A 21,049-nucleotide genomic window follows, 5' to 3' on the forward strand; every position below is an offset into this window, starting at 1 on the left:
ATAGGGTAGGGTTTGTAAAGCTGTGCGCCACGGTGCCCCCATTACGACATGTGCCTGTGACTTTTGTAACCCCTTCAATGCATCTCAACAACATTCCGTACCTGTCAGTTCTTGACAGTCTAAGAGCCCAGTCCCCTAATTAGCTTCAAGAAAAGAAGTACTGCAGTGAATTCTCAAGGTCTTCGGACAAGGTTAAGAGTGGGGAACCTAGGGAGAATTCCTCATAGGTATGTGGGACTCAAAAGGCACGGCAACGGCCCGGGGTCTGCTCGGACCCCCAGCCGACTACCAATAAGACGCTTATGGCTGGCCTATACAGCGAGATGAGCTATGGTGTGCTATCTGCTGAGCAGGCGGCACGATCTAAGCATCCTTGGCTTTACCCGGGCGAGCGACAAGAGCATCACTTCGAGACGTAGAAGCGGATATTTTAGATCTAATCCAGTCGCGAGGCTTTTGTCAATGGGCAGGATAAGCACCTTCCGCATTCTTGGCTATCATGGAACGTGACTTCCAACGCTTCTAGTGTTTGGGGAATACACCTGAAGTAGTGAGTTCTCTAGACAGATTTGGGATACTCTGACCTGCACAATAGAACATCTCGGGATCCGGGGTCTATCTTCAATCGAACTGAGCTTCCCGCTTCCAACGGTCCCATTCTAGTGTCCTCCCTTGGACCAAGATTCCTGCAGGTATAGCATACGTTGGTTAATTTGAGGTCCTTGGCTCAGGTGTGTATTTTCGGGTACTTCCTCACGAGTTATGTCAGGCGCAATTTCAAACTGAATACATTGGGTCTCAACCCCTTCGCTTGTGAACCTTCACAACAAACCGCGTGGCCACCGGAAAACTAGACGAAATCGTGACGGTGGGGGCCGGCGACCGTTGAAGATTTGTGGCCACAGTGGGTCTTCGTAACATTCCGAGGGATCCTGTTGGCTGATATTCCTTGTTATGTGCATGCTTTGACACATTTATAAATTACCCTGGCCAGTGGTGACGATCTCATGGGCCCTCTGGTTTGATTCGGTCCAGGGTCGGCCTCAGAATCCGTCCACTTCAAGCCTCCTTTTGCACTATTTGGGCTAGTGATCGACCTGTCATGTAGTCTCGTAAAGGGGCAGTGGGCTTGTGAGAAACGAGCCCGTTCACTTGCCAAGAGGTGTTTCTTGGAGCAAGGCCTGCCATCCGGCCCTCTCCAGACTCGCTACTACTATGGTCTCGCCCCCCATCAGAATTGGCTCGTGGAGATACAAAACTGACAAGATGAGTCGCGAAGCTTTAATTGACGGGTCGCCCCAATTTGGATCCTGGCCATCCTCCCGTCTCTTCTATCTTCCCGTGTTGTCTCGACTTTGAGATCGACGACACAGACAATGATTGGTCCAGGCGGAGATGCGCCTATGGCGCTCGGCGTCCTTTGGGGCTTGACTGCTCTTACGTTGTGCTTCGTTTTGCTGCGGCTGTATACGAGAATTTTCATTCTTCAAGCTTATGGTATTGATGACCACTTTTACAATTTCGCATTTGTAGGTGCCTCCATGCCGTGGTCATCTGGTTGAGCTCTGCTAATGTCTAGCCTCTAGGTTCTGTTCGTCGCCTACGATGTTATGCTTACACTCTCTGCCTACCACGGCTTCGGCAGAGAGATCATGACACTCGACACGCCAGACGTACCGAAAGCCATCTTGTACGAGGCCATCGGCTCGACCATACTCGTCTTTGCTATCGTCGTATCTAAAGCTTCCTTGGCACTGTTTCTGCTCCGACTTGTAAATACACGCATACATCGGATTGTCGTCCTTGGACCAGTCGTCATTCTCTTCCTCTTCGCCGTCGTCTCACTCTTGGTCTTCTGGTTCTCGTGCACACCGATAGAATTTCTCTGGAACAGGTTCATCCCTGGCGGGGCTTGTAACATCGACCCCGGTCCTATCTCGACAGCTGCTGGAGCATGGAGTGTTGTGGTCGACTTCTGGTACGCTGTCACACCATGGGCAGTGCTGTGGAATGTACAGATGCCGAGGCGTGAGAAGCTACTCATCAACGTCAGTATGAGCTTGGGTGTGATGTAAGTGTTTCTTTCACTGTTCTGCTTCATTGACAACAAGTTGACTTTTCTCCCAGTGCCGGTGCATGTGGTATCAAGAGAGCATTGGAGCTCCACAATCTCGCCAGCGTAAACTTTACCAGTAAGCAACCTACTATACCGTCGATGCTTATGCCGCAATCACCGTCCCGGAAGCGCTTGGAAACCAAGGTTTACTGACATGATCAACTCTTTAACCAGAGGATACGGTCCAACTTATAGTTTGGCACGCGTGTGAATTAGCGGTCACCATGGTTTGCATCGGCGTCCCCGTCTGCCGCCCCCTTTTCAAGGGCTGGTTCAACAAATTTTCTTCACGCGGGGGTAGCAACCCTGGCGCGTACACGAAGGACCTGGCCGACTCCAATGGCGGTTTCGGTCTGAAAACTATAGGAGGCACTGATTATTCGGTCAGAGTCGGGATGAAGACGCCCGATATGAATTTGACCAGCGCTAGCGGACGAAGTGGGGAGGGCGTCAAGGGAGATCCCAATAGGTCCATGGGAAGGGTGTATGGCGACGACAACAGCGTCGATTCGATCTTGGGCCCTGACGACCGCCACGGTCAGGTGCGTAACACGGATACCGACGGATATTCCAGTGAGGATGGCAAGGGCGGTCTTCAGAACATCTGGGTGAAGTCTGAGGTGGTGGTCCAGTCGACGGCACGGAACTAAAAGGATGCTTCTAAGCAGTGGGCCAATAGTGACTGATGGGACCCGTATGCGAGTCTGCAAGTCTGCAGGCTTGCAAGACGTTACAGCATCACTGATCATTGCCAGTGTCAAACACAGGCATATCGCCTATTATTCACGGAAGATAATAGTGTAATTCAGCGTGTAGAACCAGAAAGAGATGCTGACCCCAAAAGGTGTACATCACCTCAGCAAGTCACTGTTGTAGTCCGTACTACCAAGATGTTCTCGTTCCATACACCGCGCAAGCCCTCATCTTCGACGACACTGACGTCCAAATCCTGTTTCACATTCACTTGGGTAGTTGTACCTACGGTGTTTTAGCTAGCCCTATCTCTAACCCCCTTCATGTCTCTTAATTCCCAAGCAAGATGCTCTTCGCTGTCTGACTTCTAATTGAAGGCCTCGCTACGAGCATCGAGCTTATTTGAAGCTCATCGGTGATAGTGGCCAAGTGACGTTCGAAATTGGGACGAAGTAACCACATTGCCAGGAAGGTCTTAGAAACTAATCATGCAGTGAGAATAACTCTCCTTGAGTACCAGCAGCACCAAGGTCAACAAAGACACTCTATCCAGGTCATTTAGAAGCAAAAATTCGGTTTCGATCGTTCTTTATGTTTTGGCACGCGTTGCAGCCGTATAGTCCTCTCTCGAAAAGAAACTATCGAGCGGCATAGGACGATAAAAGACAAGGTCCTTTACAGACCAACAAGCGAGGCTTGCTTATCGTCTGCGAGGCGGTGTTTCTCGGACATGTTAAAGCGTATAATAGTGACTTGCAGCTCTTTTGAAAGCCGGATACACATCTCTACTCGACACTCGGAGGAATGAAAAAGGATACTAGGTAGCAGTACTACCAGTTTATCAAGGTCCGATTCACCCTATGTAAGAGATCCCATCTTCCATTTTCTTGAGCATCCATCTACCATTCAATTTGATATGCAATAAGTCACTCTTCCGGTACTGGGTTTGAAATTGCCACTATGGGACTTCGTCTTCGTTGGCGGTGGTCTTGCCTGCTCCGTCATCTCCAACCGTCTTCTTCACAAGGATGTTACTCTGAGGATTCGTTTGGTGGAGGTTGAGCCAACGTCAATAGCCTGGACTCTATCGTCTATTCCAACACCAATACTGGCGCCGGAAGCAACCTGCACTAGGACTGCACATCCGCCTTGCAGGCCCATCTGAATGGCCAATTGATCGGATTGCTAGCTGGCAAGGTCATTGGTGGTTGGACTACAATCAATGAGGGTAAGCTTGTCTTCAGGTCATTTCGTTACTGACTGTCGACTCAAGCCGCCAGGTCCGCGAGCATGCCGTCGACTACGTCCTCTGGGTCGAGGAGGTTGGTGATGCCAGATAGAGCCACGAGGACCAGTATCCCTACATGTTACAGATGGAGAAGTTATTTGACGCAAACATCAACCCTTATCGACATGGACTCCGCAGCTCGATGAACATTCAAAGCGTCACGCCCATGAATTGGCATCTTCCTATACGTGGAGTCTGGCTAGGACCTACGTGGTCATAGTATTAAGACGCTGCCCGAACTCAATGTGAATGCTGGTAGCCCCATCGGCCACGGCGGCTTCCTGGAGAACCATATCGAAGATCGCAGACAGCTCTTGTCTGAGGCGTTTCCTCTCGATGGTGTGATTTTCCTCACCAACGCCACTATGGTAGAGAGCATCATCGTCGAAAAGAGTCTCAATAGCAGCGGCTGGCTATGCCGTACTCGGCAACTCCTAATGCTTTCTGGGGTCAGGCATGCGGATGTTTTGATGAAACTTGGTGTTGAGGTCAAGCTAGACCAGTCCGAGGTCGGCCAGAACATGCATGAGCAGATACTCGTGCTTCCCGTTGTTCTGATCGATAACTCGCGCGGCTTGATGGGTGTTCCCTTGGCGAACATTAGCGACCCTCCCGTGATTGACACCTGTTACTTCAGTACGGCTTTGGAAAGGTACGCTGCATAAGAGGCGTTCAAGTTTGATACCAAGCTCCTCGGAAGCGACCTCACGCCCATCTTCAAAGGTATTCATGATGGAGAGCTTGCGGCAAAGGTTCCACTCACGGTGGATTCCCCTGACGGAGCGTTCGCCGCTCGCGCCCGTCAAGTTGCTCAGCACGCTTCTTATTAAAGCCTTATCTTGTTCCAAAGATAGTCGTTGAACTAGGGTATTTATTTGTTGCTTATTCTAAAGAACTTTTTTCCCGGGCGGGTTGAGGGCTATCTGCAAGCGTCGTCGATGATGGGTCTCAAGGAAGGCGACGATGGCGACCACGAGTGTCAGTGAAAGTGGCTCTGGCATGAGCTCATACCTAACGTCTCGCAACGCTGCCAGTCTTGCTTGGCCACCATCTCCGTGAAGGGCCCAACGACGTCTGACACTTTCATCAAGAGAGTGGGGCTCCCGCCTTCAAAGCCAGTTTTGACTCCCCTTCTCACGCCGTCTTCCCCCCTTCCCCACATGCCCTAGGGGACGTAACAGGTTCCAGTTTCACCGTCTCTCGAGCCTAAACATCGAAAGGCCTCAGAGGGAACGGCAATTCCGACCTATAGCTGGATACAGTTCGTAAGATCGCGTTCCTCAAAATTGTATCATGATCAAGACCCTGCCAAGGACCCAACAAGATGCACAATCGCTGGTTTGTCGCCGTGCCAAATGGTCTTGTCCCGAACCCGGGAGAAGACGACTTCAACCATGACACGGGAATGGCTCTTCGCCCTGGACTATTCGCCTCTTCCCAAAAAGCAACGAATGTTCCTCATGCTATACACATTGCCAGGATTTGTCGCCCTGGAATCCCCTGACACAGGTCGAAGGCGCAGTACGTTGATGGGAACCAACGCCATGAGCATGCACCTTGCTTCTCAGCACTATGACGGTGGTAAACTGTTAAATAACTCAAGATAAAAGTCTCCCGATCTCTTCCACGGCCACATGAACAGAAGACTTCCGCATATATTGACCCGCGGCCTGCATCGGCAGGCCTTCCGCCCGGCCTAGGCCGAACACGGGACGGCGCTCCGTGCTTTCCCCGCAGTCCTCACCCAACTGCCCCTCCTTTCAAGGACTCCACTTTAGTTTCAGCTACATATGTAAGATTTTATCAGGACGGTATAACAACGAAGGCCTGCTGGCGAAATGGCATCGCGTCAGATTTCGGCTCCATAGTCATACTCTGAAGATTCTAGGTTCGATCCCTAGGTAGGTCGCGTTACCTTTTGCCCTTTCTGACAACGCCGCGAATTCATGTAGACCAGGTTGCGTTCTGGCTTTTCTAGGTTTTTTCTTTTTTCTTCTTACATCCGTTGTTAAATCTTCCCCTCTATATTCCATTCCCGACTTTTGTTAGAAGCTGCATCTCGTTCAATCACCTCCGTTCTGCGCTTCAAAGCGCACCACTACCTGTACACGCGCCCAAGAGCCACCTCAGCTAAGCCCGCCGCACCGTCACCGACCGCGCCAATCTCCCGCCAGATACCAAGCCCTCACCACCCGTCACCAGCTGCCAAGCTTCAGGGTCCAAGCGGAATCAACCAATCTCAGCATGCAGATAACCCAACCCCGGCTGTCAAGTCCTGCACTCAATTGTGCCGCTCCCCACCGATCTCGGGACGGGAGCTCACCCGATGATACCCATCTTTTCAATCCGTCCTACGCAGACGCTTTTTGAGTGTTGACTCCCACGAGACCTCACCGCCGGCCAGCAAATATTCGAGAGGAGAAAGGTCGTACCACCAGCGTCGGCACCGCTCCCGGGTCTCTTACCTTTTTCCCTTCCTCAATTGTTGCTTATTCTACCTCTTTGCCTCCGCGAGGACCCCTAACTGAGCCTGCATCGGCCGCCTGCGATCTTTCTTCGAAACCCTCACAACCTCCCGAGCGACACCTCACGATGTCAGCTTCCCTCCCCGGCAGCCGCGAGCTGCCCGCTTCGCAGCATGACCTCAACACGTACTGGGGTCGCGTACGACACAACATGGGCCTCACGGATCCGAGGTACGTCAAGCAATTCTAAATCTTCTTGCGCGCGCGCGCGTACTGGAGAGTTGTCTCGCGACGGCGAACATATATCTGTGACCAGAGTGCTCGTGTGCTTCTCAACACCAGAAAACCTCTATCCCGAAAATCTCCTCAAGCAAAGACAATGACTGACACTTCGCTCCGCCCTCCCACAGCACTCTCCTCGTCGGCAGTACCGGCCTCGAGCAAGCAAAGTCCCTCCTCACCGACTATAAGCTGGGAAAGATCCCGACCATGACCCCCGACCTTTGGAAGGCCAAGAAGGTCGTCGACTCGACCCTCCACCCAGGTGCGACGAGCTCATGAAAGCTACAACATATCCCCCTTGCGCCGGTGCGCCCGTGGCTGGTTGCTCTCCCAACTAACATGCGCGCTCGCGCAACCACCCAGATACCGGCGAACCCGTCCTTCTCCCCTTCCGCATGTCCGCCTTTGTGCTGACCAACTTGGTCGTCACGGCTGGTATGCTCCAGCCCGGTCTTGGAGTGAGTCTTTCTCTACACACTTTTGCTCTCACCAGCTCCCGCGACTAGACTCCTAATGCACAATCGCACAGACAGCAGGCACGATCGCTTGGCAAGTCGTCAACCAGTCCCTCAACGTCGCCATCAACTCCGCGAACGCAAACAAATCTTCCCCTCTCACCTGGCGCAAGTTGGGCGAGTCCTACGCCATGGCCGTCTCCGTCTCATGCGGTGTCGCCGTCGGCCTGAACAAGCTCGTCCCCCGCTTGCGTAACCTCACCCCGGCCACCCGTACGACCCTCACCCGCCTTGTGCCCTTCGCCGCTGTCGCCTCGGCTGGTTTCCTCAACGTCCTGCTCATGCGCGGCGAGGAGATGCGCACCGGCATTGACGTCTTCCCTGTCCTGTCCGACGCCGAGCGCGCGCGAAAGGAGAAGGAGGAGGGCGAGGGCGCCGGCCAGCCCCAGTCTCTTGGCCGCAGCAAGAAGGCTGCTCAGATCGCCGTTGGCGAGACTGCTGCCAGCCGCGTCTTCAACTCAACACCCATCATGGTCATCCCGCCATTGGTACTGGTCCGTCTGCAACAGCAGCAGTGGCTGAAGCAGCGCCCGCGCCTCGTGGTGCCCATCAACCTCGGTCTCATCCTGGTGACGAGCTACGCGGTTCTCCCGCTGGCCCTGGCCGTATTCCCCCAACGGCAGAGCATTAGTGCCGATAAGTTGGAGCCCGAGTTCCACGGCCGCGGTGGGGAGGGCGGTCTCGTGGTGTTCAACAGGGGTATATAGATGACTTCTATGCAGGCTGGTGGGCCAATCGTGAATATCAGGATCAAGCGGACGTCAAAACATCAACGGCGTTCGGGTGCGACGAACGTGTCGTGGGACACAGGCAGGTCTTGCCGAGGCATCTATGATGCGCCCTCCCCTGTCATGCCTTGTCGCAATCGCATCCGTCAGGGGGATCTCCGTCCCCGGACGAGCGTAATATGAGTTTGGGAATCCGGTATCAGATCGGACGTTGAAAGTGTTTCACGCCCCCAAGTAGCCCTTGGCACGGGAGCTCCGCCGATCCCGTCCGACCTTCGAACCGTGAATGAAGTAGACAAACCCTGTTCGAGTTGGCTGGCTGGGTGCGCAGTCTGCAGAAGTTCGTCGGTCTCAATGCCTTTCCAAGGAATTCTCGAGGCCTACGTACTCCTCTGCAAACAGCTGGTTCAGAGAGCCACCGAACATCATAAATAAAGACTCCTCTGCTTGCTAATGAGACCAATCATTCCCAGTTTTCACGCGGACTTTCGTGCGTCATAAGCTTTTGTGTAATTTGCTCGGTATGTGAGGCGAGGTATAAGTAAGCAGGGCTGGGGCTGGAGTACAACGGGGCGAAGCACCGTGAATGGCGCCAGGCGTCCACCGCGGCGAAGCCATGTAATACGGTGACGGTGAAGGCATTTTTAGTGCACAAGAAGCGAACAAGAAGAGATGGCTCAGCCAGATCTCTTTGGGTATTGATGACGTTAGAGCTCCATCGCCGCGGTTGCTGACACCACCAGCCCGTCCGAGATCGTGGGAGACAGTCCAATCTGTCGTTACATCCACGGCGATTTCGGTCAATCCCTATCGCGGGAGTAGCGGCTTGAAGGGTTTCGCAATGAAATCATGTGGTAGACGGTACACATTATGCGACACCATTTCGATGAGCCTTGGGCGGGATACCGAACTTGGCTAGAAATCGCCACCAGACGGATTAGCGTGGCTGCGGGTTATTGAGGCTGGCCTGTCACTGCCCACCGCTACGATCATCTTCTGAGGCGCCTCTTTCATGGTACTAATTTGGTTCCCCAAAGACGAGCCGTTCGGTTCGACTGTCTATTTCAGAAAGACTATTAAACTTCCACCACAGCTAGCTGCAATGCTGCGACAGAGACGGGCAGTATGCATTGAGTGCCCCTACTGCATAGTCAGCACATGAGCATTACCGGCTAGTCATGAGTCTAGCGTGAAAGGCACTGTCTGTACCGCCGAGTCTCTTCGACTGCCCTCTGACATTTTACCTTTCCCCCCTGGATGACTTTGTATTGTCTGCAATGTCGACTAAATAGTTACTTGTCTCTGATGGATTGGTGATGGTGGCAACATGAGACAGGTTCCCTCTCGAAACCATAGCTGCCCCCATTTGTTAGTTGACCATGGTTTGCATCCTTTGTGACCTACCTCTTTTTAGACGTTGGGAGCAGTGGATGGTCGGTGACATGTTAGCCTCCGATTACGTGCATGCAAAAGGCAGCGGCGGGCGAGTCTGTGACAAAAGCACGGATCAAAGGCTCTGGGAAACGGAAAAGAAAGCTGAATGGTCTGCCGGTGTGTTTTCGCTCGAGGAACTGAAACTTCGCAGCCCATCTGGTTTGGGTGGCAGATGGCACCAGCATGCTCAGGCCGGGATCAAGCAAGGGACGGGAACAGCGAGAGCATGTTGCGAGCCACCGCTCCGCTCGGGGCAGGTGCTTGCCATAATCACAACGCGAAGTCTCCTTCATGTGCAGACGTATGCGAGCGTTGGGGTCAAGTTGAGCGGTTGTCTAGCGACGCCAATATTGACAATGGCGGCCAAGCAACACAATCTCGCCATTGATTATCGTTAATGAGGGGGAGATATAGGTCGATTGTTCTGGGCCTCTCATCGCCAATGTTTCGCGACGAGGCACGGCATCTGGGCCTATGCCTGTCTAGTCTCGGTTGCCACGGATTCGATGTCCTGGAGTCATGCAGGCACTTTACGCCACGCACCAGAGGGGCACGCCGTGAGCGGGCGAGCGTCGCCGCGACAGTGGGTCGGTTCCTTCGCATACGTCTCTTACTTCAGAGACCCTCTATGGAAAGGACCATTATCCAAGCCCTGACGAGAAGAATCGTGCCGTGGCAACGATCGCCCATCCCAGCGAACGAGCCCTCATGAAAGATACGCGTTCTAGTGGAACTTTGGCGGCGTGAAAAGATTAATTCGTAGACGGTGGAGTCGCGCGAATGCAGGCATGATGTTGGTTGGGGAAGGGACGTGAGGGAGGGGTTGATGACAGCACGACGAGGGTGCGTATGCCTGCCCTACCCTACCCTGTAGTGTGTTGTAAGAGTGCGTAAAGCCGTGGAGACGGGCTACTCTTCTCCGGTGGCCTTCTCTTCTGATTGAAAGGATTGCCGGGTGCCTTTTTCCCTTTCACAAGCGTTGTGATGGCTGCGACCCTTTGCCTCCTCCCCACCAGGTTGTGTGTGGCCTGCGTCTGTGGTTGGATGATGGCGACACGGGGAGCCGCTGCCCAAGGGCTCCATTGGCACATCTTTGGACGGGAGGCAAGGATCTAGACGCTAGGAAGTGCTTAGAGATTCGTCTGCCATTGCGGTGTGTGTGCACTGTTAGGTTACTGTGGAGGAGTCGATGGGATCAGATCAAAAGCAGCGGTATCCATAGAGATGTCAAGCCCAAAGACGGCCAGTGCTGGCTGTCTAAGTGAGTGGTCAAACGCTTCCATATCCGTGGCTCACTCTCGCTTGACTGGGTATCTTGACATGGGGAGCAGTGGTCCTTTAGCCTTTCGTCCAGTGCGGTCAGATCTTGGCCGACTGCGTGGAATGTGTGGATCATGCTTTGGGCTGTGTTTGGACTGAATAGTTGCCGCCGGGTTGAGGAAGCCTCAAGCGCCTTACGGCAATGAAGTAACTAGGCCGGCGTGGCAGGCATAACGAAGTCAGCCAGCGACAGAAGGGGCAACCAGAATATTCGGTTGAGGCGAAAAGGCGAAGTCTAAAACCGGTGTTGGGTTGCATCTCAGGGCCCATCGCGTCTGCATTTCCTCGAACCTTCTGACGTATTACAGCCTTCAAGGGCGTGGTATTTCGGGTAAATCAATCTAGTGCTTGGGTCGTGTTTCCGCGAAATAAGGTAAGATGGGCAGGGCTCTTTTGTCAGCAGCAAGTCCCGTCATGTCTGGTTGTCTGTTTCTCTCCGTCTGCGGGCAGCCCTGCCCTGGGTGGTGTCGTGGAGCAGTGCTGTACAGGTATGTATGTAGCACCGGGGCCGGTTGGCGGGACTGGCTCCAGTCATCCAACATCCTTTGGCCACCCCGTTGTTATCGCAATTGGAGTTCAGTCGCTGTGTCTCGACGTTCAGACCGGACCGGACCAGGCCAGCCCAGTGCAGCGTACCGTGGTAGCTCAGGCGTGAGACTGTTCACACCAATAGCGGGTGGTGGTGGTGGCGGCGGGCAGCGGCCGAGTGCAACTGCTGTAGAGTGCTGTGCACCGAGCAACATTAGAGTGAACAGAGTGACGGCTAGGTGCTGTGCAACGACGTGACTTCGGAAGAGGCGACTTGCCCAGGCCGGCGGGACGCTAAGCCTGTTTTGGGGAATCACCATGGAGGCAGATTGGCGGGCAGCAAAGTTGGGGTGGAGGGCGGACTTCAAAGCGACCCGCCAAGTGCGTAAAGTGGGTGAGAGGAGCGTGAAGCCGTCCACGGCCATTGGGTTGGCGTGTCTTGATTTCGTGAGCGTGACAAGACCGGCCTTGCTTGGGCGAAGTCATAGGACATAGGGCCGTGGAGCCCACGATGCCGGGACTTGACCTGGACAGGAGAATCGCCTGTGGTAAATGTAATATTGGTCAGAGACATTTTGGGGCTTGAAGACGGAAAGAAACTCGTCGGCGTTCGACTCAGATGCCATTGTGATGCAGAGCGCCCCCAAGGCCTCGTTGAGAAATGTGGTCAAAGGTTCGGTGGTGTGGTTTTTGGGCTGGAAGAGGCAAGAGGCAGCGGGTGACGTCCGATTCGAGAGGGGAACGAACGGTATGCAAAGACGGCTTGGGAGGAGGGAGGGGGAGGACGGCTGGGGGGGGGGTCGCCGCCATCAGAGGGCGATGGACGGTTGGCGGAATTACTGTTGTGCAAGACGGGGGGTATCAACACTGTAGACTTCGGCGTCGAAGACGTGAAGATTCACAGTCTGCAAACAACGAGAAACTGTCCGGCGCGAGGTACCACGTCCGTTACTGGCGCTAGAATACGGCCAGCTGGACAGTTCCAGTGAGGCGGCGCTTGCTTCTCCTCTCTCTCTCTCTCTCTCTCTCTCTCTCTCTCTCTCTCTCTCTTTCTCCCTCACAGTCCAGCCCCGTGTTGGTCTTCGGTGTTTTGCTCCTTCCGTCACTGGTCACTGGATTGCACCTGCTGTTCTCGGCCCACGGTGTCGTTCCTTCCTTTCCGCCTCGTCAGCTGTGGGTGATATTTTGCCGTGCTCCATTTCGCAATTTGTAGTTGTTGGTTTCTCTCTTGAATGATTCAAACGGCAAGGTGAAATGAAACCGCAAGCCATGCAATGCAAAGAACAAATAACCCGACGGCTTTCCGCTACAGGACAGGCAGCCAGACACATGGAACCGAAATATGGTGTGCGTCAAGTCTGAATGAAGTGCCCTGTAACCCGCTTCTGCACCCGCACATCAGTGACAGGCCCCTTGTTCCTGCCGGAAGCACAAGTACATAGTCTACCTAGGCGAGACAAAAGGCTAACAAGCGCACGGGAGCCACCATTCAGGTTGCTTCGGCGGACGCTCAAAACGCTGCCGATGCAGCTTGCAACTCGCGAGTGAGAGGGACAAGTTCGCGAGCTGGAACACGGGCGACCTCGCTCCTGCGTTGCGTGCACTACTTGATCCAGACGCTCCAGTCTCATCGCCTTACTCTGTGGTGTTTCTGAAGACCGGCTCAGTCCGCAGCATTGTCGGATCGTGTGCCTGCCGGAGCACAGAGTGGCTCCAGCGCTGCATACAGAGAGAGAGAGAAAGAGAGAGAGAGAGAGAATCGTGCGGGTGCTGCACGATATCACTTCCGCTGCGATGGTAACATTGTGTCGTTCTGGGGGGAGAAGAAGGACGGGTGGCAGATATCTGGAATACCTGCGTCATCATGTCAGATTGCAGCCGTTGGCAAGTACCTGCCTTAGTCGAGGTACATGTCAGCATCTGGGCCAGTGGGCGAGGCGTGCGCAGTGAGCGCGTAGCCTGGAAAGTACCTTTGGACTGCTTGCGCTTCGCCTCGACTCGCCAGCTCGCTTTCCTCCCATAACGCCTTAGGCGAACAACCAAGGTAAGCTACCTCAGGCGCTCTGCCCACGGCACCACCACATTGCACCTCTGCGAACCAGCAACGGGGGCTTTGTTTTTCTCAATACCACGAGTGCACATCAATACCACTTATGCCCTTCATTTTGGCCCCTTGTTTTTCGTGTTTCTCTCCCAGTACTGTACCTAAGCCTGTCCGCCTTCTGTCTTGGCCGCAAGTGGGCTAAACTGGAGCATCCAATCCAACAACAAATCTCCTTCTTGCCTGTGCTGCCGGCCTTCTTGTCTGCTTTGGTGATCTATCCGACGTGATTAAACAGCCTGGCAGCTGGGAAGCCGAAAAAAGGAAACGGCAAACCAGTCGTCGGACAGGGTACAGGAACGTACTCGGCCAGCCTGGAAGGTACTTCGTGCTGGGTGCTGGATAGGTGGACAAGCAAAGTACCTCCCCTCATCCACTTTCTTAACTTCCATTTCCGCTTCCACACGCACGCACGCACACACACACACACACACCCTCTTCGCCCGCGTCCACCTCGCCAACACCCTCGTCCTCTCGTGCTCGTCCTTCAGGTCGCCCATTAACTCCACAATTGGTCGCCTCCTCCCGTCAGGGCCCTCCACTTTCTCACCTCACCAACCCAACTCCTCCCCACGGACGAGGACCAGTGAAGCCGCCGGCCATCCCTCGGAACCTCGTCACTTTTCCTACCACATCGTCCACCACTGGCTGACTGCGGCTACTTTTTTTCTCTCAGCTCCCAGCTCGTCTCTCCGTATCTCTCTTTCCCTTTCCTCCTCCATTCCTGCCACTCTTCTCTCGTTCGAGAAACAAAACATACACGAAAGCTTGCCGGTACCTTCGATGTAGTAAGACGCTTTCCCACGAGAGACGCACCGTCATCAATCAAATCCTCGACTCCCACTCTCCCCCGGTCCACCACCACTACCGCCAAACCCACTGTACCCTTTGCACCGTACCAGCCACAGTTTGTGCACGACTCGGGAAACCCAGGCCGAAGACCCTTGAGTCCTTTTCCTAGGTTAGCGGTACCGCAGCGACGAGACGCAAAGCCAAAGACCGCACCACGCTGTTTTTTACCCATCAATCTGCAGCCCAGTCCACACCGCACACACACACACACACACAGGGCACATTCTTCACTGAGCGACCACTGAAGTCCACCTCCCATCCGCTCTCAACTCCCCCCCAAAGCAAAAACACATTGGTCCAAATCCGCACCCACTGGTTGCACTTGAAAGCCCCCCAAAGGACCAGCGGGCACGTACCCAGCCAGCACCAGCACGCCGGCAAAGAGGAAGGCCTGCGAAACCACCTTCCTACCGCCTTCTCTCAACCTTCGAACTTTCCTTTCCCCGTCCTCGCTTTCGCCCTCTGCACCAAAGGCGTTTCTCACGACTCCGACAACGCACGAGGAGAATCATGTCGACCCCGACAACGGCTACTGCGACATTGCCTCCTCACTCGCATTATCATCATCCCCATTATCCCTACAACCACCAGCCGTACCAGGCCTCTACTGCTACAGGCTCCTCGTACCGTCAGCCCGCGAACCCAATCCTCTCCACTTCGTCCTCGACGGCGACGACGAGATTGCCTCCCTCGTACGCCAACTCGTCGAGCATCGCTTACTCTACCACTTCCACTGCCAGTCACGCCGGTCCAAATGGCCTAGGCCCTTCAGCCTCGTCAGCCACTTCGAGGACCATCCACGACGCTTCGAGTCCCGACGCGAACTACTCCATCACCACAATGCCTACCAACTCACACTCCCAGTCTTCCCAGTCGGGTCGTAAGCGAAGGCGCTCAAAGGAGCCCGACTGGAACAAGTTTTACAAAAATGGCCTCCCCAAGGAAATCATCGTCATCGATGACACCCCCGAACCAGAGCAGGGCAAGGCCGTCGGCAATGGCGTAAGGATCGTGTCCAACGGCAACGGCATCACCACCAATGGTACCAGCAGCCGTCCTGTTCCCAAGAAGCGGAAAAGAGATGACGAGCCTCAGCCGTACGACCCCGTCTACCATAACAGCAAGTACGCCGGCTCTCACACAACCACTCCCCATCACAACGGCACCCCTAGCGGATCTACTATCTCCACCGACCGAACAACGAACTCGGCCATCCATACTACCGCTGCTACGTCCCTTTCATCGAACGGGCAGGAATATTACGACGTGCAGCCCGGTCAAAAAAGGAAGAGAACTCGTCAGCAGATCGCCCAAGAGGCGAAGAAGAGAGAGGTCGAAGGCCTTGGCGATCCATTCGTCAGCTATAAGCCTCCTCCCTACCCTCCCAAGAAAGCCTCCGACGTGCACGTTCGAGTGGTCCAGGATGTACGCTTTGACCCATCGCTGCTTGTGTTTGTTCTTCTACTAACGTTATCACAGAATGGCTACAACAAGAATGCCAAAGTCGACGATGACGACGGGCATTACATCGTTGTCCCCGATGCCGACCTGACAAAAGAGTGTAAGGATTAACCCCACAAATAAGACTTGTCGATTCAGATTGCTAACATTTTCCCAGACCAAATGGTCAAACTTCTTGGACAGGGAACTTTCGGCAAGGTCGTCCAGGCTCGAGACCGACGGAGGAACAAGTCGGTTGCAATCAAGATCATCCGATCGGTGCAAAAGTACCGAGATGCATCCCGAATCGAGCTTCGAGTCCTGGCCACGTTGAAGGAGAATGACAATGAGAACCGCAATCGTTGTATTCACCTGCGAGACTGTTTCGACTACCGCGGCCATATCTGCATTGTCATGGACCTCCTTGGACAGAGCGTCTTTGATTTCTTGAAAAGCAACAGCTTTGTCCCTTTCCCCAACAGTCAGATTCAAAGTTTTGCCCGCCAGCTCTTTACCAGTGTCGCCTGTAGGTCGAAGACTATCGAAATGCACACAGGATTATGCTGACAGTCTCTAGTTCTCCACGATCTGAATCTCATTCACACTGACCTGAAGCCCGAAAACATTCTTCTGTGCGATAGTGCATACCAAACATTTACCTACAACCGGAAGATACCCTCTTCCTCCACGACCGTGAACCGCCAGGCCAACCAACGCAGAGTTCTCCTGGATACCGAGATTCGACTCATCGACTTCGGCTCCGCCACCTTTCAGGACGAATACCATAGCTCAGTTGTGTCTACTCGCCATTACCGGGCACCAGAGATCATTCTAGGCCTCGGATGGTCCTTTCCTTGCGACATTTGGAGCATCGGATGTATCCTAGTCGAGTTCTTCACCGGTGACGCCCTGTTTCAAACTCACGACAACCTCGAACACCTTGCGATGATGGAGATGGTCGTTGGTCAGAGGATAGACTCCAGCCTTGTGCAAGCTGTCAACAAAATGGCCACCAGAAGTGGCGGAAACCCGGCCTCCAAGTAAGTGGCCTACTGTAAAATGAGTATATCCGATCCTAATTGTCTTCTCCAGGTACTTCAAGCGATTGAAGCTCGATTACCCCACCCCGGAGACGACGCGGGCTTCTAAGAGATTCGTCAAGGCAATGAGACGCCTGGAGGTTAGCATCTTCGCAAGAGGCCCAACAACACCATCTCACTAACTCCATTCAGGACATTATCCCCTCGAACACGACCTACTTCAAAAACTTTTTGGACCTTCTCCGGAAGATCTTCGTCTACGATCCCCAGCACCGCATTACGGCGAAGCAGGCATTGCAGCATCCTTGGTTCAAGGAACCCGCGACACCGGACGATGGTACCGAAGCCGCCAAGATTCGCTTGGAACGAATGAGACAGGAGCAGGACCACCGGTACCACGCATGATTCAACCAACTTTGCTGTTTTCAAACCCTTACGTCTATAACGAACAAAGTCGAGCATGGTATGGGAGTTGGGCCGTTTGATATCAGGTCTGTACGATGGGAGGAAGGGTACGGATGGGCATGGCGCTCGTGCAACTTGATTTTATTGGCATGCGCCTCGTCAGAGGCTAGCTTCGTTCTGCCTCTTAATAGCAGGCTTGGTGGGACGTGGGTTTTTTTCCTTTGGGTTGTGTTTCACGGGATGGTTCAAGGTCGAGCTTGCAGCAACACGGAGAAGTAGCACGGACGATCGAGCCACGCCTGGGACAGCGTTGCTAGTAAAAGACGTCTCAATGAGAGAGGCGTCGCGCCTTATCGCCAGGCCCAATAGAGCGATTCCTTCTGACCACCGCGAGCTTACCCGGCTCGCCAACAATCCCTTCAGCTCTACCTGGAGTGACCTCTGATCGATGACTTCGACTGGAAGAAAGGCCAACTGACTTTGGGTAAGCCAACAAATCACGTCGTACTTTTGGTTTCCCGACTTGAAAAAAAGATGCTGGTGTGTAAGTTATACATGGGATCACCGTTGTGTTCCATGCATGTGTTACTTACATTGTCCGTCTCTAGGTTCAGCCCAACTAGCCTGGTTCGTTCCGTGTGCGCTACCACGACTCAGGACAAAACAGAATCCCCACATAGTCCCCTGCACTGGTGGCCATTACGTTGTTCCTCAAGGTGGATGGAATGAAAAGGCCGCGACGGAGATTAAGCCAGAGGTGTCACGTCGGTGGAAATACCTGGCCTGCTTCAAGCTACAGATCACGAATGACGCATCCAGGCATTTCTATTTTGGGGCGAAACTGGCAAGGAAATTCGACAAAGCAATTAACCTTTCACAAAGTCATCGCGATGTTCTTTCCAGCCTTGAACGGCATGGCCAGATTGCATTGTGCCTTTGAGAGCAAGGTCAGGTTTATTGTTCTCGGTTGAGCCAGTCTCTGAGATGGAGACAACTATCAAGTTCCAGCCTCTTCGCTGACAACATGATTCTCTTGCCCCTCGACTATATAAAACTAGTCTGCTTTCTCTATAATCAACCTTTAGTCAGGATGAGCAGCCTAGTCACGACATCAACGATACTTGGTGTATTTCAAGAACCCGTCGGAAACAGAGCGTATCCATTATGTGGACCAGGCCCCTTAAAGCTGTACCAGCACATGCTGAGAAGCCAAGCCAATTCCAATGCATTCACGATTTGTCGGACGTGACCGTCAAGAAGCTGACCCGATACCTCTATCTGTCACAACGGTACAGTACTGCCCACCCTCCCGGGCACTGGCTCAAGAGCCAAGAGGAGGGTATATGCGAGCTTCCTAGCGACTGTCTCCGCCCAAGAGTCGACAATCTCAATGTTGTAAACATGGTCAAGCGTGGCCTGATGAGTATCAGCGAGAAACGCCAATTGTCATTTACACCACAGGCGGCTGTGCTCTGTCCAAGCCACCGAGGTCTCAACCCGTGGGTAATACATGCGCTCTTCGCGTTGATTGCGAAAGAGATTACAAAAGAGACTGAGCGATTACGTCGTGACAGAGGCGGCAGGAACCTGCAATACTCAACATCCATTCAGGAGTTTCTCCATCGTTTGGATGCGATCCAAGCCTTGTGGATGGACCCATCGGCTTTCGAGATGGTCTTCGGTCACCCGCCGAGTACGCCGGAAAGGGTCGCATCCCAGTGCGAGGCTTGCATATTGTCTGCCATTGGATCTCGCCATTCCTTCCTCAGTGACCTCCGAGCTCACCTAATTGCTCGGACAGAGACCGTCAAACCGGTGCTCCAAAGGATCGTGGAGGCCTGGCTTAATCATCTCCCACAAGAAACACAACAGTCGGTCTTTCAGAAAAGCTCGTTCTTAGCCGAGAAGATCAGGACTGTACGCAGAGAAATCACAACTGCTCGTCACAAGAGGCGCGATGCTAAGCGGCAACGCAAGGAACGCTGGACTCCGAATATGTCGGGCAAGAGTAACAACACGGTATCAATCAAGGGCTCTCAGCATTCTGCTACGGGGAAGCAGTCCACATCGAGTCAACAGAGCCTCGTGTCCAAGGGCGAGGACCCGTTATATGGTGTCGATGATTGCAACCAGCTGTGGGAGGACGGTGTTGGAGGCTACTATGAGCGCTTGGCTGTTGAAAATGACAACGGGCATGCATTCGACCGCGCCTCGGTGCACCCTGCCTTTGGCGGCTCTAACGCTCAGTCCGATGCCTTGCAACATCGAACGTTTGAGCCAGAACTGGAAGTTGGCTGCAGCGAACAAGAGGCCATTTGGAAGAATGCGGATTCATACGGCGCCATTCGCACACCGACAAGCCAGCAGTCCATCATGTCGTCCTTCACGACTAAACCGGAACAGCAGCCGCCTTGCAATCCCCTGCCTCGGTCAATGCTACAAGACGACTCCCGAGCCAACAAGCGTTTCCGTAACATAGCCACTAGCAGTGTCTTTGCGAACAACGAAACGGTCCAACCGGTCCCCTTGCGTTCCCAAGTTCCCCCTGCCGCCCAATCCTACACCCAACAGCGCAATGTAGCAGCACCGAGCAGCGTCTACACGAACACCGAACCAGCCCGCCCCCACCCCCCGCAGATCGACGTGTCACCCTTCGCGGTCCAACCTCAACACGCATCGTCAGGCTTGGTCAAGGGCGAACCCTCGCGCCGCCTTCGTCCAGACGCGGCTGTAAGTAACCCCTCCTCCCAACCTCAGGATAACAGACCCGTGATACAGGATCACCCGTCAACAGGACTCCCTTACCGCCCCGCCCCGGTCTCATCTGGCCGCCCCAACCGGCCTGCGACTAGCCATGAGAAGTTTGGGTGGGAGGAAGAAGACGACATCGTTGAGCGGCCGACTTTTCAGGAGTATTACGAAAACAAACGCAAGCCCGTGCCCCTGCCCCCCTCGGGACGCCGGCAGCACTACGGACGAAGACCAAGCCCCCCGCCGCAACCCCGGCCTCTGACGTCTCGTCTGCGGCCCGCGGCTCCCGGGTCGCCCGGTATCCCCGACGCGGCACGGACCCTGACTCTGGACGAGGTTCGCCGTATGACGCTGGCGAGGGGCCCTGCCGCGCCCAGCGACGTCTTGACTATATGGCCCCACGACTCCATCACCAGTGTCGGTATGCCCGGGTAAGCGGTTGGATCTCAAGGCTCGCCGTCGCTTTGATTTGGCTTCGTGAGGGGACAGAATGTAAGTAGACGGTAGGTTCGTAGGGTTGGTTATCTATTTGTCGGAGTTGGGAGGCACAATCGATTTCAGTCACATCACTCGTCATCGCATAGTCCAGCTGTGTGAAACCAACCATTGAGATATCTACCGATCTAGTCCCAAGGTACCAGTGACTGCGCTCGGTTTTCCCGAGCTCTACCTCGTCATCATGATCAGAAATCCATCCACCTATAAGCTACGTACAGTCTAATTTGCTCGCTCCGCCAAACTATTTGCTAGACTTGCGCATGTCCACCAAATGTTTTGTTGAAGAAGGTCGTTTCTTTGGCTAATGTGAACACGGGAAGGGTGGTTCTTTAACATGCTATTAGAGGTTGTGAAGAGGTGGAAGGGAGTGAGAAAAGGTACGGGAGGGAAGGGGAATGTCTGGGGGTGTCATCGTTGTCAGAACGAGGATCCTGCATCAAAAGAGGGCGCAGGTAAAAAAGGGGTTCGTTCGTGTCGATATGGTGAGCCGTCGGCTTCCGGAAAAATCACCATCTTGGGAGCTGTTAGCTCTGCAAATAGTTTCTGAACTCACCTTCTAATAGGGACTCACCTCAAAAACGCTGTTCCAATCC

The 21,049-nt window shown here is 53.9% G+C and overlaps 6 protein-coding genes and 1 non-coding gene across 7 annotated transcripts; all 7 read left to right on the top strand.

The window, feature by feature from the left end:
• Positions 1 to 1,376: 1,376 nt before the first annotated feature.
• On the top strand, positions 1,377 to 2,075 carry ColSpa_08045 (uncharacterized protein; the record flags this gene model as incomplete). The annotated part of the gene is made up of 2 exons (XM_049274257.1): positions 1,377 to 1,529; positions 1,587 to 2,075. The coding sequence occupies 2 exons, from the start codon at positions 1,377 to 1,379 to the stop codon at positions 2,073 to 2,075; spliced, it is 642 nt and encodes a 213-aa protein (XP_049130214.1).
• A 265-nt stretch (positions 2,076 to 2,340) lies between these two features.
• ColSpa_08046 (uncharacterized protein) lies at positions 2,341 to 2,766 on the top strand (the record flags this gene model as incomplete). Its single annotated transcript, XM_049274258.1, has 1 exon — positions 2,341 to 2,766. The coding sequence occupies one exon, from the start codon at positions 2,341 to 2,343 to the stop codon at positions 2,764 to 2,766; it is 426 nt and encodes a 141-aa protein (XP_049130215.1).
• Positions 2,767 to 4,462: 1,696 nt separating this feature from the next.
• ColSpa_08047 (versicolorin reductase) lies at positions 4,463 to 4,762 on the top strand (the record flags this gene model as incomplete). The annotated part of the gene is made up of 1 exon (XM_049274259.1): positions 4,463 to 4,762. One exon carries the CDS (start codon positions 4,463 to 4,465, stop codon positions 4,760 to 4,762), a length of 300 nt encoding a protein of 99 aa, XP_049130216.1.
• Positions 4,763 to 5,921: 1,159 nt separating this feature from the next.
• On the top strand, positions 5,922 to 6,006 carry ColSpa_tRNA_215. Its single transcript is given in 2 exon segments — positions 5,922 to 5,957; positions 5,971 to 6,006. It is a non-coding gene; the product is annotated as a tRNA-Arg (tRNA).
• Positions 6,007 to 6,689: 683 nt separating this feature from the next.
• On the top strand, positions 6,690 to 8,066 carry ColSpa_08048 (putative monoglyceride lipase; the record flags this gene model as incomplete). Its single annotated transcript, XM_049274260.1, has 4 exons — positions 6,690 to 6,793; positions 6,973 to 7,106; positions 7,208 to 7,302; positions 7,374 to 8,066. The coding sequence occupies 4 exons, from the start codon at positions 6,690 to 6,692 to the stop codon at positions 8,064 to 8,066; spliced, it is 1,026 nt and encodes a 341-aa protein (XP_049130217.1).
• Positions 8,067 to 14,832: 6,766 nt separating this feature from the next.
• On the top strand, positions 14,833 to 17,207 carry ColSpa_08049 (dual specificity protein kinase lkh1; the record flags this gene model as incomplete). The annotated part of the gene is made up of 6 exons (XM_049274261.1): positions 14,833 to 15,747; positions 15,802 to 15,883; positions 15,941 to 16,288; positions 16,340 to 16,802; positions 16,855 to 16,942; positions 16,995 to 17,207. 6 exons carry the CDS (start codon positions 14,833 to 14,835, stop codon positions 17,205 to 17,207), a joined length of 2,109 nt encoding a protein of 702 aa, XP_049130218.1.
• A 1,995-nt stretch (positions 17,208 to 19,202) lies between these two features.
• ColSpa_08050 (uncharacterized protein) lies at positions 19,203 to 20,393 on the top strand (the record flags this gene model as incomplete). The annotated part of the gene is made up of 2 exons (XM_049274262.1): positions 19,203 to 19,937; positions 19,986 to 20,393. 2 exons carry the CDS (start codon positions 19,203 to 19,205, stop codon positions 20,391 to 20,393), a joined length of 1,143 nt encoding a protein of 380 aa, XP_049130219.1.
• Positions 20,394 to 21,049: the final 656 nt, after the last annotated feature.

The sequence above is a fragment of the Colletotrichum spaethianum genome (assembly GCF_022836535.1).
Source record: "Colletotrichum spaethianum MAFF 239500 DNA, contig21, whole genome shotgun sequence".
Classification (NCBI taxonomy): Eukaryota; Fungi; Ascomycota; class Sordariomycetes; order Glomerellales; family Glomerellaceae; genus Colletotrichum; species Colletotrichum spaethianum.